We start from the raw sequence: 14,023 nt of genomic DNA on the forward strand, positions 1-14,023 counted from the left end.
TTTAAGGGGACAATGTGAAATTGTCATTACCCACCTCCCGCAGTCCGATTGTGTGTAGTCATGTAGCCCAAGCCCCTGACAGGACAATCTGTCACCAGAGAAGCCCCAAGCTCAATATATAAAATTTACTCCGTGTTAAACATTATTCTGCAATAGGTTAAGGGGGGACACTACCTTGAATTGCACCTTTTTTTTTCAACAAATTCATACTCAGAACTGCAGTTTTGGCATGTATGGATAACAAGGAACACTCTCACAAAGTCTTGTCAATGTGCACTGACAAACAATGTCAGAAATAATTATTCTTTATATGTTGGTGAGGTGTGCTGCATTGCATAGCACTCGTCATCCACAAGTGAAAATAGCTGAAAGCAATGTCAGTATATCAGAAGTTTGAGGAAGACATCACCGACACTGCTGGAAAGAATTTCCGACATTTAAGACTCAAAAAGAAATTTTTAGAACGCCATCTTGAAACTTCAAGTGCATTTATCTCAGCTTCACTTTTAGCAGCAAATCCCACCTTAATAAAACTATTGTTCCAGTATGAAACTACCGAGACTTAATATTTGCGGATTGTATGCCAGAATTTTATCGAGCCGGTTACTATGAATTAAGATTTTGCACTTTATGTTCCTTCATTATGAAAAATTCAAATTTGCAAAACTTGGCGAATGTGTAAAAAAAAAAAAAAAAAACTTGCATAAGTTTTTTTTATTTTTAGAAAATGCATATTTCCTGAAATTTCTCTTCATAGTAACCGGCAACAAATATTCCAGTATGCATTCCACCAGAAAAATATGCCGTGATCAACACCATTTCTCAACGATAGATTCATTGAGCAGATTCCATACAAAGCTACGTTCTGGGGGTATAGTGCCTCATAAAATTGGTTCACAGGGCTGAAACTTTGCATGCCCTCCTTCTGTGTGGCTACAAACACCACCTGCAAATTTTATGCCGATTGAGCGAGCAGTTCAAAAGTAGACATGTTGAGGTAGTGTCCCCCCTTAGGGAAAGTAGGACAAGGTCCTTCTACAAAGCCATCTACTCTTTCCACATCAGCACAGCAAACTCTTAAAGAGGGTGAGAGTTTGCAAAATAGTACAGTGCAAAATTACGCACAATAGACTTTTCGTGTTAACAAAAAAAAGCCATCTCTTGTCTCCCAAGAAACTTCAGATCACTCCATTCTGGCAGGCCTTCGAGCCTGTCCATGTCGAAATTCCAGGGACGATCAAATTCTACAGTAATCAGAAAATGTGGAGAGGAAATTCGGAGAGAAAAATCTCTCGCTAATCGTCCGAAGAACTGGTCATAAAACATTTCACGAATGTTGCAAGAAGCGGTGTTATGGTAGGGATTGTTTGTCCTCTCATTTGACCGTAATGGCAGTATGTGGAGATGCAAAATGCAATAGCGCCTCCTTTCGACGCTCTTAGGAAAAGGGTCAATACATTTGGTGTTAAGACTGCCTTCTTCGAAAATAGTCCACTCTAGCAGCGTTGGCGGAGAAACAAAGGGACAACAGGGTCTGTCCTTCGAGCTTCGTGTTTCCAGGTTGTTTATGGTACAGTGTGTGGGGCGTCTAGTCCCGCTGCATCAGCTTCTGGCGCGCCATCTTCTTCTTGGACTGCTTCTTCTTGGGAGCGTCCTCCTCAGGCGATGGGGCAGCCACCACCTGCTCCTTCTCGCTCAGGATCACCTCAATGTGGCACGGACTGCTCATGTACGCTGCACAGGGAGAGACCAGGGCTCGCTCAATGGATGCACTCGCACCGAAGACCAACAATCGCCTTCAAACATGAACGTTACATCGAGCTAAACTGAAAACAAACTATGCTCCGCTTTGCCTTGTGACAAACAGCGGTGGAAGCTACGAGCCACTAGAGCCAACCCACAGCTGCAAGCGTGTCGTGCGACCGTCCAGGTGGGTGGAACAACGCTGTGTGCGAAGTCTGGTGGCGCGTGAAGCGCTGGATTTGCCAACGTGGCTCGTAGCATCTGTCGTGGTTTGTCGTAAGGTCTAACAGTGCATAGCAGACCACTTTAGACTTGTATACGGTAAAAGATCACCATATGTGTACTACGAGTGGTAAACGGTAGCAGCACTTACGATGTCAAAAGGCTGGTTCACACATCTGCATTTGTGAACGACTGCACTACAACTGGTTACAATGATTAAGCACTCGTGCGACCTATTGGCCAGCCCTAAAACAGTTCCAACCTGCATATATTTACCAACTTTTTAAGTGATTTTTTTTTTTTTACCGGGGGCTTGCGATAATTCCGAGAATGTCAAAAGCGACCCCTTCTCGTAGATGTACCCAAACCAAGGAGTATAGAAGCGTAGGAGAGGGCATGACGGCAGCCGTGTAGCCTCCACAAGCCATGCTCCCTTGACGCCTCGCTTCTTTCTCATTTTCCTCCTTACTCTCCTCACTTACCACGCCAACGTGACCACATCACGTAACCGTAGCTAGCCTTTGTCTAGCTACAGGGTACTAGAATACACCACAGGCTAGCCTTCGATCTGATAAAACCTACCGGACGGAGCGCGCGCAAGCCTGCAAGGAGTCCTTCTACAATCAACCATTCATCTCACATGTGACATGCCACGCGCACCAATAGCCAGAGAGATCTACGGTCACGTTGGCCACAACATCGTTTAAACTTTTTATGACTAGGCTTCACCAATATTGCAACGTGCCCTCTCCTAGTACTTCTAACCTCCTTGACCCAAACTGACACTTCACCAAATATTGCAATAACAAGCGCATGTGAGCCTGCTAAAGACAAAGGGATTCTCTAGATTCCTTAGACAAAGTTAGAGGGACCACAGAGCACTTTTTTCATTGTAGTGAGGCATTTCAACCTTCCATTTTCCCCAGAGAGATTGATCCATCCCCCAACACAAGCTTAGTTCCCACTCAGCTGGGTTTGCAAGAGATCGAACACAGAGGGGCCATATGTTGTAAACCACTCCTACCACGTCTCCTGAAATAGGAGACAGTAGTATCAATAAAATAAATAAATAAAAATAAACTCAAGAAATTGAGGTCCCTTTAAAATGGCTCACACAGCCGACGCATTATCATGGAGCTTTGGTCTACAGGCTAGCCGTCCTACGAGGAACGTTGCCACCGAAGCACTGCACCACCCAGAGCCACTGAATGGGCTACGCTTCAGTGTAAGGACACTCCAGCCATCTTGGTACACTGTTGCCAGCTATCCAAAGACTAATCTGAAAGAGCAGCTAACGCTTTTCCATCCTCCAGAACGCTAGAACATCGCGTGACAGAGCGAAGCAACCTCGCCCAAGCTTCCCGATAGTCCAGTATCTATACTCTGGGCGTTCTTAACTTTTCGGCCCTAAGGAACGGCCGACTCATGTGACAGTCAGTCCGAAAAACCCTCTCTGTCCAGCCATTGAAGCGAAAAAGCTCAGTTTCCTACCATGAAATTAACATGAAACCCCGTTTTGTATCAAGTACGACCACAGCCGACGCTACGACCCTGTGGAGCCAACCAAGCAGCGCTAAAAGTGTTGTCATGGTGCTCGTCGTCTTTGAGAGTTTGCGGTGTAGAGAAAGAGTGTAGAGGCCGAGTTTGAGTGACTGGTGCCACCCGGTCACCATGACGAGGGAACTCTCAAGAGGCCACTCACGGTTGATGCGTCCGTGGGCGCGGTAGGTCCTCCTGCGCATCTTGGGAGCCCGGTTGACTTGGATGTGGTCGATGACCAGGCGGTCCACGTCCAGGCCCTTGTAGTCGGCGTTGCTCTCCGCGTTGCGCAGCAGCTGCCACAGAAACTCGGCGCTCTTCTTGGGCCAGCGGCCCTGGGTGCAGCCAAACGCCTTGGCCTGCACGCCAAACAGAAACGTCATTGGTCACGGGGCGGCGGGTCTTCCCAGAGGAACGCTGGATTACAATGGCCCGCAAAGCAGTTGGGATGAAAGACAAAGCTCACTTTCTAGATAAAGCGGATGCCAAAGTCAAGGTTGCACATAGTTTCTGCAAGCCAAACCGACAACGGGCGTCTTACACACCCTGGCAGAGGACTGGGGATTGATTTTGAACACCTGGGGACCTTCTGATGTGCAACCAAAATCTCGTTTACGCGATGCCTCCAACGCAACAAGCCTCCGTCAAATTGTGGGCACTTCGAATGGGATTTGAACCTGCCAACTGAGGATAAAAAGGAGATGTGCAGTCACACAAACAAAGAAGCTTGTGCCCTTTTTCATCAACTCTGATAACACTCAATTTCCTATTTCAACAGTGGGAAACACACAAATACAAACTCCAGAGGTGTCTATGTAGCCACCCACCAGCTACGCTCACTCTTCTCATACAAGTCACTAGTTGGGTTATACAAAGTCACCAACGCATTCATGTAACGATGCGACTGAAGCTTTTGAGTGTTCACTCAAAGTCGAACTGTGCACAAACAATGATGGAAGTTCTTGGTGGCAGATGCCAGCACAGGTAATTACACTCACAGCATGCTCTCTGGTGCTTGAGAGCAGAAACAGAATGTGACAATCATCAACATACCTGAGCCTTCCTGCCGACACCACCGTTGAAACGCCTAAAAGGAACAATTTCCTTCTTCGCAATCACGTTCTTCAGGTAGCGCTGGGCGCGACGCAGAGCCATGTGCTTGATAGCCTGAGCCGTCTCCCGGGTGTTCTGTTAACGTACAAAACAAGAACAAGTTGGGTGACAGACCAGGCAGAAGTTGATCTTTCAGTACACCACTCAAGCATATACTTAATGACAGTGCCGGTAATACGAACCCAGCGTAGGAACAAAGCACTGAAAAGTCATCCTTGTGTCAATACATGCATTTTAATAACGATGCGATTACTTGGACGAGTAGAATGAGTTATTAGCGAATGATGTAGCCCACGATATCAACGAGTCTTGCAAGCATGCATATCAAGTGGAGGGGCAGCTGATCGTCAGTACATACCTTGAAATGGACCCGAAGATTTGATCCACGAGCTTTGCAGGCTGAACAGATTACAGACAAAGAAATATTGGGATCAGTCAAGTGTTTCCAAGGGTCCGACATACAATGTTCAACGTAAGGAGGTTAAGGAGTTTGATTACTTACATTTGGTGGCATTATCCGGTTCTACAGAGTAGCGACCCATTTTCAGCTGCGTGCGGAGAAATGAATGCAAAAAGGTTACCACAGTTTAAAAACAAACATAACACAACTTTTTATTAAATCTATCTCAGCGTGTAAATGCCAGTCCAAAAGCATGCAACGAATAAGCGATCATGTCGTGTCTCGAAAGGTACCGACTTCAAAGACCCATTAGACCACATGAACGCAATTAAATTCTTAAATACCGCGGTAAGATCATTTCGGGTGCATTAAACGAGATGCTGATGAAGTTATTAGAGTGGTTTTAACGGTATTTACCTTCGATTTGCTCCGATTGTGAATGTCACAAACCAGAGCCTTTCGGCTTTCACAGGAAAAGGACGGAAGCGCAAAATCCGACGAGAGACGTCATGTCCGATTAAAGTGGCCAGGCACAATCGGTATTCCGCTAAAGCTATTTTTAAAACGTTTTCTTCAAAGTTTGCGAATATTGTTTTAATTTGTCGATGTGACCTTTTTTAAAATAAATTTAAGGAGATTTTTATAAATTTTAATAATTATATAAAATAAATGCCGCAAATCGGTAAATTGAAATATCTGACTGAGATAAGTATTGCACAACGAGGTCGGTATTGCACTAAAGTCAACCGAAACTTTACTTCACGCATTTTGTGCGCATAAGAATGTAGTTCCCCGCTGAAGTAAATTTGTTTTAAATATACTTGTAAAATAATAAGATAAAATTTTAATTTAATACCATATATATTTAAAGAAGCCAAGTCTAAAACATTACGTATTTACCTCAAATTGCAAGAAAACATAGCAAGGAACGCACTGATCCAAATAAAAATAGTGGATGCGACAGGGGTCACTTTTACGACAGTAACAAGAACGTCCTACGTGTTTTACAACCCGTCGTCCGTGACGGTGGGACTCGGGCCCGCAATTTGCTCCAGCTGTTTTTTCTAGCGCACCATTTCTCCCGGGAATGATTTCTCCCTATTCGTGAGAACCAGCACTCGACATGGGAGCGGCGCAGGCCACGTTCGGCACCTGACAAAGATGCGCCGCGTCCTGCTGACGCTTTCGACGACACGATGGTATCCTTCCCGAAGTCGTGGTCTCTGTCATCGAGGCACGGTCGTAGGGGTCCTCGCTATGCCAGGGGCCAGACGCGAACCATCAGCGAAGGCGAAGATCAGTTGGCCTTCGTATTCACCGACGGTGAGGACAGCTTGCTTCACGAGCTCGACGGTGACGACGCGGCAACGGAGCTTCGGCAACGAGCTGGTGGTGGCTCCTCGGCGAATGGTTTCTGGGAATCTGGCGATCGTCCGCAGTCCCGCAAAGAAACGCCGGTGTTCGAGCATAAGATCGTCGAAGGAGAGACGCTGCAGGGACTGGCACTTCGCTACGGCTGTTCGGTGAGTGTCCCGCTTGCTACGTTTTACACGTCGCGCCTCAATTGCCGTATGCTTGTCATACCGAAAGCGTACCTTCTTTTGCACTGGTCCCAGATCACACATCTCGTATTTCATGAGTCAGTGAGCCTAAAGCTAGCCACTGGTGCAGATAACTTCTGCTTGTGAGGAGTTGGAGTTGGTGAGCAAGTTGGACCAATCAGCAAGCACCAGTTGGTGGGAGGCAGTTACCACAATGGTAAATGGTGCTAGTGAGATGACAGCTCGGTGCCCACTCTTGAGTCCAGCCATGATGGGTGGATGAATAAATATGGTAACAGGAAACGATTTGGACGATAGAACTCCAGCACTTCGACAAACGATGCTCATTGGATCTCCTGCTTTTCGTTGCCAAAAGCTTCCTACCAGTTAAATTTCAAAATGGAAGCCCAAAACTTTTGCAACTTCTTAAAAAAGATCATCAAGGTGCTACGCCCGTGCGTCTGTACCTGCTAGCAGCTTGTGCTATAGTGTTTTCGAAGGAGAACTCTTGTATTATATAGTGGTGGCGTGCACACAAAGAATATACAAAGCACATTGGCAAGATTAATCTTCATGCATCTTGTTGCTGGTACAGAGAGTGACATGTACAGCTAACGCAAACAAGCAATTGCCAGTTTTCTTTTCTGCTTTCCTGTTGAAATTGAAAAACTGTCATAAAAACTGCTAGTGTAGTCATAAAAACTGCTAGGTGTTCATTTGGGGCACCAACCGAAGGAGTGAAATTTAGTTCTTGTCAGTAAAATGCGGAAAAATTCTAATGTCGTGTTCACGGTAACTGTATTGTGTAATGTACGTGTGCTCAACAGCCCACAGTATGAGACCAAACTGTGCTAAAGGAAAGTTCCCACCTGTGGTTAAAATAACTGAGTTTTATTCTGGCGATATTTTTCTGCAGCAACGTCAGGTTGCTGTCGACTTCGGCTGTTGGCATGTTGAAGTGGCATTTCCAATGCGAAGCTAATGCCATGACATTTCCATAGTAAATGATGCACACATGTGGATGTTTTCGTCCCAAGTTTGGAGAAACAGGTGGTCGTGCAGATTTAGAGTGATGGATGGATGGATGCTGATGGCTGCATGTTGGTAGCGTCTGAATCATGGATGAATGAATGCTAAGGTCGGTAGCTTGCGCCATCTAGCCTAGAAGTCAACCAACTATCACTAAGCAGTGCGGGATGTCGCAAGGATGAGCTTTGGGGGATTGGCTAAAGAACCTAACACCTTCAACGACATTAAGAAAAGCCTTTTTCGGGCACCAATCTTAGCCCATTTTAACATCGAATTCCCATCTTTTCTTCACACCGACGCCAGCGGAACTGGCCTTGGAGCTGTATTACTCCAAGAACACCCCGACAAATCTCAACGAGTAATCGCTTACGCCAGTCGGCGCCTTACCGATGCCAAACAACGCTACCATTCATCGGAGCTCGCATTCCTAGCTCTCATCTGGGCTATTCAACACTTTCGGCCCTACTTGTATGGTCATCGTTTCCCAGCCGTTACAGACAACTCTGCGTTACTTTGGCTACAGTCGAAACGAGACCTTACCCCCAAGCTTGCTCGCTGGGCTTTACTACTCTAAGAGTATCAGCTGAATATCTGTCATCGAGGTGGAAAATATCACACGGACGCCGATTTTCTCTCACGCAATCCGATAGCCCCAGCTGAAGAACTGAACAAAGAAGAGGTTCAGTTTTGCACCCCTGTGTTTAACCTTGCTGAATCTCAAACTTCAGACCCAGAAGTTCAAGATATTATGTCGCGACTGAGATCTCCTTCTCATACAGCGGAACGACGTCTACGCCGCTCCTATCGTGTCTGTCATGGGCTCCTCTGCCACCGCGGGACGCAAGGTTGGTTGCCCTTCGTGCCCGCGCAGTTACGTACCGCCGTGCTCCACCTGTGTCACGACAACCTAACCGCTGGACATTTAGGAAGAGCCAAAACTACAAAGAAGATCTTGGAGCGCTACCGGTGGCCACGAGTTCGCACAGACGTTGCCGAATACATAGCGTCGTGCATTAAATGTCAGTCACGGAAAATGGCGAACCCCACCATCGACTGTGGCGTCCAGCCTGTACCACTGCCTAAAGCACCCTTTGAAATTCTCGGCATCGACCATCTCGGCCCGTTCCCCCCTACTCCAAGTGGTAGCAAGTATGTTCTCGTCGCCATTGATTACCTAAGTAAATGGGTAGAGTTACGTGCAGTTCCAAGCACCGCGGTCGACCACATCGTGCTGTTCTTACGACAAGTTATTCTTCGGCATGGTGTACCTCGCGTCATCGTGAGTGATCGCGCCTCATCTTTCATTTCCCGTCGGTTTGCGAGAGAAATGGAAACTCATGGTATCCATCACGTTCAAGCAGCAGAACCCAGGGATCCTGGGTCCCTGGGTTTAGGCAGGCAGGTGCGAACCCCACACCTGCCCGTTTCGATCTGGATGAGCATCGTACCGGCGTGCGGTCGTGTATTGATCACTACTGCGTGGTGCACGTTAAAGACCCCAGGCTAGCGGTTGTGCTGCACTGGATAAATTGCTCATCTACAGCGTGTGACTCGTCGCAACTTTAAATGGCTGACCAACCACACGCTGTATAAATATCCCCATAACCCAATTTTTTTTTCAAGCAGCGCCATACCATCCACAAACAAATGGTCTTGTTGAACGGGCCAACCGCACCATCAGTGGCATACTGGCGAGCTACGTGAACGAACAACACAACAGCTGGGACGAACTGGTGTCATACGCAGCCTTTGCAATGAACACTGCTGAACAATCAACAACCGAGTTTACCCCTTTCCAAATAGTGTACGGACGGGCACCAGTTCTGCCCTGCGAATCCGGTGACAATGCCGTTTGGACGCTAAGAGCAGAGCACTTTACAAGTAGCTCTCGACGCCGCTTCCAAGCCGTGAGAAAGAAAGCTCGCGATTCCATGTTGCGTGCTCAGGTACGCACTTAGTAGCGCACTGCTCCATCATTCCCCCCACCTCCTGTACGTTGTGGGGACTGGGTTTTGGTACGCCGACCCCTTCGAAAGAAAGGCCGGGCTGAAAAGTTCCTCCCACGCTACAGAGGCCCCTTTGAGGTTCTTCGTCAGCTGGGTCCCGTGACATTTCAAGCTTGTGATTGTACTGGCAGTCCCCATCATACCAATGCAACATTCACGGCACATCGTAGCCATCTTAAGCACTAGGTCCCACGTTCATCGAGACACACACACCATGCACCTGAACTCGGTCCATGAATTCGATCATTATCGATTCATAGGGGGGAGGGGGCGAGTGTAACAGCGAAGAAAAAAAGGAAAGAAGAAGAGGTGCTCGGGACAGGGATCGAGGACGAGAACGTTAGAGAACCCAGGAAATAAACCGTGACAATATATATATCACAGCCTCTCTTGACCGTATAGTTTGTCTCATCTAAGGTCACAGCAAAGTGGAAAGCTTGAACACACACATCCGCGAATACACACCCTAAAAGCGCAAGGGAGATTTTCTTCACTTGATTGGGCTATAGCCGATGAAAGAACACGTATAGGAAGATGAGGAATGCCATAATGTCGCATTTTGACGCTGTTTGATTGGTCGCACTTGCTCGTAGCGTCGTCTGCGCTTTGCCTTGAGGTGTGGCTCTGGCCGGTTGGTGCGCTGGAGCTGAAAGTCGCGAGAAAACTTCGCAAAATGGTAGGATTGCGGGTACTGTGACAAGAAAAAACCAGGCTCTTGTACTCCCGATGAGATCACTTGATTGTCATGTCTGTTGCATGCCTTCGTGCCGTACTTGGACCGCCCTCGTCAACCCTCGCCGGCTCTCACCAGAGCGCGCGCGTCGGGCTTCACCGCTTTGCACCGGAGTGCTAGGAGCAGCGGCAGCCGTAAGGGAGGGCGCCGGGGTCACCGCGATAGCCTTGGAAATTATGCTCACTACTACTGTTCTCTCCTTCTTTGGTGTTGGTTATAGATTAATCCCTAATTTAAAAAGAAACTTCACTGAGAAGAAAAAACATACCAAAAACAAAACGTAGGTCTATATTTGAAGAAATGCGGTAGCCAAGGATAGATCTTGTACAGCTGTCCATCGAAAGAGCAGGGAACGTTGACTCAACTCTCGTTCCAAGTTCCAACGCCGCTAAAGATCGGTGTCACGTTTAAAGTGTAAAAGTGTAGGCTTTTATATTTGTGGGTGGTGGTTTTGTCCGTTTAGGATATTAAAGTCCCGAGTTTGGTAGGTTCGTAAAACGTGGGGTACGCATTTGCTTTGATAGCGAATATACTGTTTCTTCTTCTTCTTTTTTTTTTTAATCTCTGGGATTTTACAGAAATTGCATTCGTGGTCTAAATTACTACCAAGTGTAGGAGGGCGAGGGAGTGGGACTTTATCTCAACTGGAATCATTCATTTTTCAACCGTTTTTTTTTTAATACCCATTGTCAATGGAACCTACTCTGACCGGAGTCTTATTTCTAAAAAATAAAGCTCTGTGTTCCTTTCGCTCCCTTTTTATTCTCATTGCAAAAGGTGATAAGTAATTTACTCCAGTATCAAAGAGGACCCTCTGTCATTATCAAAGATGAACTGGTTTAGCGATGCAATATCACTTTTTTTTTCTTTTCCAAGTGATGAGCTAACAGATGTTGGCATCTGCTTCAAAAGCGTCAGTGGCTGCTCCAAACGAACATTTTACCTGTACAGAACCTGCTCCACAAGGTCAAATGGCGCTTTAATCGCTGATATTGGTATCTGGAAATGGTACATTGCTCGTTTCATATATTCGTGGCTTTTGCGTGTTATCAATGCAATAATTTTTTTTTTTTTTTAAATATGTGTTGTTGTTGTTAATGTGCAACAGAGATGAGACCAGTCTTGTATGTTAAGCTTGGACGGTGCAAATTGCTAGAGTTGACAAAGTTTATTTCTGAGAGCGTAACACCTGAAAGGGATACATGCGTTTAATTTTGGTCCGGCATGCCGTTTTTGGTGCTGTTTATGCCGCATCAACAACGAATGCCAGCTGGCTTCCTTCTGCAGCGCTTTGGGTTTTAAGTGGAGGTGAATACTGGTAAAACTTTCCGCCGCATTGTGCTGCTTATTGAGCCAAAACGGCAACGTGTCTCAGTACTTTGACATGGCACTGGGCGGCATAGACGACATCATTATCGGCTCACCGTTGAACCCAATATGTCGGCATTGCTTTCTGCCATCCTGAGCACGAGAGGGAATCAAAATGGTGGCACGGCATGGTTAGGGTGCCTAAATAATGCATATCTAACTGTCTTGGGATAGGTTTTCCATCGCGGCGCTTATTTTGTTGTGCTGAACGTGAAATAGCGTCTCTTAGCTCAAGCCTTTAGCTTTAACTGGATTACGGAGGCATTTCGGTTCCAACTATTTCTTTGTATCTTTCCCAAGATTTCTTGCTGTCGGTAATGGGTTATACGGAATGTGGCACCCATAGGCGTGCACACGGGGGGAGGAGTCAGGCGGGTCAGCCCCCCCACCCCCTCTGACTACTGGGGAAGAGCACAAAATTTGTAATAGCTGGCTTTATATTTTCTGCTGGCAAGGCTGCGGCGGAGCATTCTCTGATTTATTGTTGATTATCAAAAGTACACCAATATTTAAGGTCTGAACATAAGTTTCTATAGTATTTGATGGCCACTTCGCCTTTCACCCACATATAAAAGCACCAAGACTGGTGTGTCAGATACGCCGAAAACGCCTCTCACACGGAACCCTTCCTCGGAGCATTGAAGAACCTTAGTCATGTCGCTGCCTTTGGTCTACCGTATATGGCCAAGATTGAGACGTATTTCTCGATAATGGCAGAACATTCTGTCAGTCTAGAAGACCGTCACTGTAGAAGACCGTAATACCATTCTTTCTCTGTTTTTAGGTGGGAACCCTGCGGCACTTGAACAACCTGCTTAGCGACCAAGACTTCTTTGCACTGGTCGTCCTCAAAGTTCCCGCTCGCATCCACAATCTCGTCACCGCGAAGCTGGTGGAGCCCTTGTCCCAGGACGAGGAGACCATCTCCCTAACCAGCGATGGCGCCGAATCGCCGCCCGACAAAGCCATCCGCTACTGGGCCAACCTGGACCGCAGGGTCGAAGCCGTGATTCAGCAGGGTAGTGGCGACAATGTGCAATTGACTGACGTCGTCGCCAAACTGGCCGAACAGACGACAGCAACACCGCATCCGCCGGCTCCGTCTGCGTGGAGTGGCGCCGACTGTGGTATAGGGTGGTGCGGTATCCTAGTGTCTGTGGTGACCGTCGGTGTTGTGGTTCCGTCGCTTTACCTCTTGTACATCTTGCTTTACGACAAGAAGCTGCACGAAGGCATCTTACGATAGTGAGCTTACTGTCGTGCTTAATTCTGGGTGGCACCGGTTACCGCAAGCAGCGGACCGCACTTAAAAGGAGGCTCACCGAGGCCTTGGATAATGCTGAGGATCGACTGTTGATATTTAAGTTGGTACGCGACGGGGTTGCGAATGACGACGTGTCTGGTGAATGCGAGCAAAATTTAAGTAATATATAGGAATGCCTGCCTCTTAGTATTTTTGGACGTTGCATCGCGGTGCCTCCGACAAGCGGAACGATTTAGCTCGCATATTCTAAAGGAACTATTTTTAAACATTTATATATATATATGTATATGTTAGGTGTACAGGGGGTCCCTACATGCATTTGAAGAAAAAAAAAGACTATTTTTCATATTGTATATACAATTGAAGATAAAGAAAACAATGATCTTGTATACAATGACCGACAGGTGCTCCTGTGTGCATCTTGTTGCAAATAAATTGTTATCTGAAACAGCGAATTGCTCTTTTTAGTTTGTACTTCCAGCAACGAGGACCTTTTGTTACAGACGTATCAAGTTTATTTTGTTCTTGGTCTAGCAAGATTTTTGTTGATTTCCCACAACCTGCAAACAGGCAGCGACACAAACGGTATGGGCCTTCCCAATGGTGAGCCACAGAAGCTGCGATCGGGACCAGTTGATCACTCAAGAAGGTAGGGCGAGGGTAAGGCGGGCAGGGGAGGAGGAAGCAGAGGGAACGCTGGAGACTAGAGGGGGAAACCTCCTCCTCTTTTTAGCGTTCTGTCTGCTTCCTTCTCACCGGCCCGTTTTACCCTCGCGCCCTATCCTTCTTGAGTTGCAATGGACTAAAGCAGGGACCCTAATCTACACAGTGGGACCAGGAAACCGGGACATCGCCTGCTGCGATTTGTCAACGGCGCGGCTCTGACCAACCACATCAGGCGGTGATGTCCCAGTTCCCACTTGGTCCCGCCGCATAGATTGGGTAGCCGCTTTTCAACTACCAGTTAAGCATTAGGAGAGAAAGGGTGAATATTTTTCAGCATTGGGAGCATGCAAGCATAGAAATAATTGATGTAAGTTTACGCCGATTCAAAAGAGGAATTAG

The 14,023-nt window shown here is 46.9% G+C and overlaps 2 protein-coding genes across 3 annotated transcripts; one reads left to right on the forward strand and one right to left on the reverse strand.

Annotated features, from left to right (window-relative positions):
- Window positions 1-1,533: 1,533 nt before the first annotated feature.
- LOC8051905 (60S ribosomal protein L17-like) lies at window positions 1,534-5,556 on the reverse strand. Its single transcript, XM_029973111.4, has 6 exons — window positions 5,435-5,556; window positions 5,120-5,165; window positions 4,976-5,016; window positions 4,558-4,692; window positions 3,668-3,863; window positions 1,534-1,734 (listed from the first exon to the last, which is right to left on the reverse strand). The coding sequence occupies exons 2-6, from the start codon at window positions 5,157-5,159 to the stop codon at window positions 1,589-1,591; spliced, it is 558 nt and encodes a 185-aa protein (XP_029828971.1). The 5' UTR covers window positions 5,160-5,165; window positions 5,435-5,556; the 3' UTR covers window positions 1,534-1,588.
- Window positions 5,557-5,773: 217 nt separating this feature from the next.
- LOC8051910 (lysM and putative peptidoglycan-binding domain-containing protein 3) lies at window positions 5,774-13,413 on the forward strand. Of its 2 annotated transcripts, XM_029973146.3 has the most exons (3): window positions 5,993-6,540; window positions 8,367-8,432; window positions 12,479-13,413. In XM_029973146.3, exons 1-3 carry the CDS (start codon window positions 6,214-6,216, stop codon window positions 12,938-12,940), a joined length of 855 nt encoding a protein of 284 aa, XP_029829006.2. In that variant the 5' UTR covers window positions 5,993-6,213; the 3' UTR covers window positions 12,941-13,413. The 2 variants fall into 2 exon arrangements, with proteins under 2 accessions (XP_002435562.3, XP_029829006.2); XM_002435517.4 differs by lacking the exon at window positions 8,367-8,432 and having other exon boundaries at window positions 5,774-6,540.
- The last annotated feature ends 610 nt before the right edge of the window (window positions 13,414-14,023 follow it).

The sequence above is a fragment of the Ixodes scapularis genome, unplaced genomic scaffold, assembly GCF_016920785.2.
Source record: "Ixodes scapularis isolate PalLabHiFi unplaced genomic scaffold, ASM1692078v2 PGA_scaffold11__112_contigs__length_91849675, whole genome shotgun sequence".
In the NCBI taxonomy this organism is placed as follows: Eukaryota; Metazoa; Arthropoda; class Arachnida; order Ixodida; family Ixodidae; genus Ixodes; species Ixodes scapularis.

What these genes read in the sequence shown, in the direction of transcription:
- LOC8051905 (XM_029973111.4), bottom strand. Translation starts at nt 5,159, where the DNA reads ATGGGTCGCTACTCTGTAGAACCGGATAATGCCACCAAAT. An exon ending in ACCGGATAATGCCACCAAAT is followed by an intron (nt 5,017 to 5,119) that starts GTAAGTAATCAA and finishes TAATCTGTTCAG; the next exon opens with CCTGCAAAGCTCGTGGATCA. An exon ending in CGCCCACGGACGCATCAACC is followed by an intron (nt 1,735 to 3,667) that starts GTGAGTGGCCTC and finishes CTCCCTGTGCAG; the next exon opens with CGTACATGAGCAGTCCGTGC.
- LOC8051910 (XM_029973146.3), top strand. Translation starts at nt 6,214, where the DNA reads ATGGTATCCTTCCCGAAGTCGTGGTCTCTGTCATCGAGGCACGGTCGT. An exon ending in CACTTCGCTACGGCTGTTCG is followed by an intron (nt 6,541 to 8,366) that starts GTGAGTGTCCCG and finishes CTTCTCATACAG; the next exon opens with CGGAACGACGTCTACGCCGC. An exon ending in CTGCCACCGCGGGACGCAAG is followed by an intron (nt 8,433 to 12,478) that starts GTTGGTTGCCCT and finishes CTCTGTTTTTAG; the next exon opens with GTGGGAACCCTGCGGCACTT.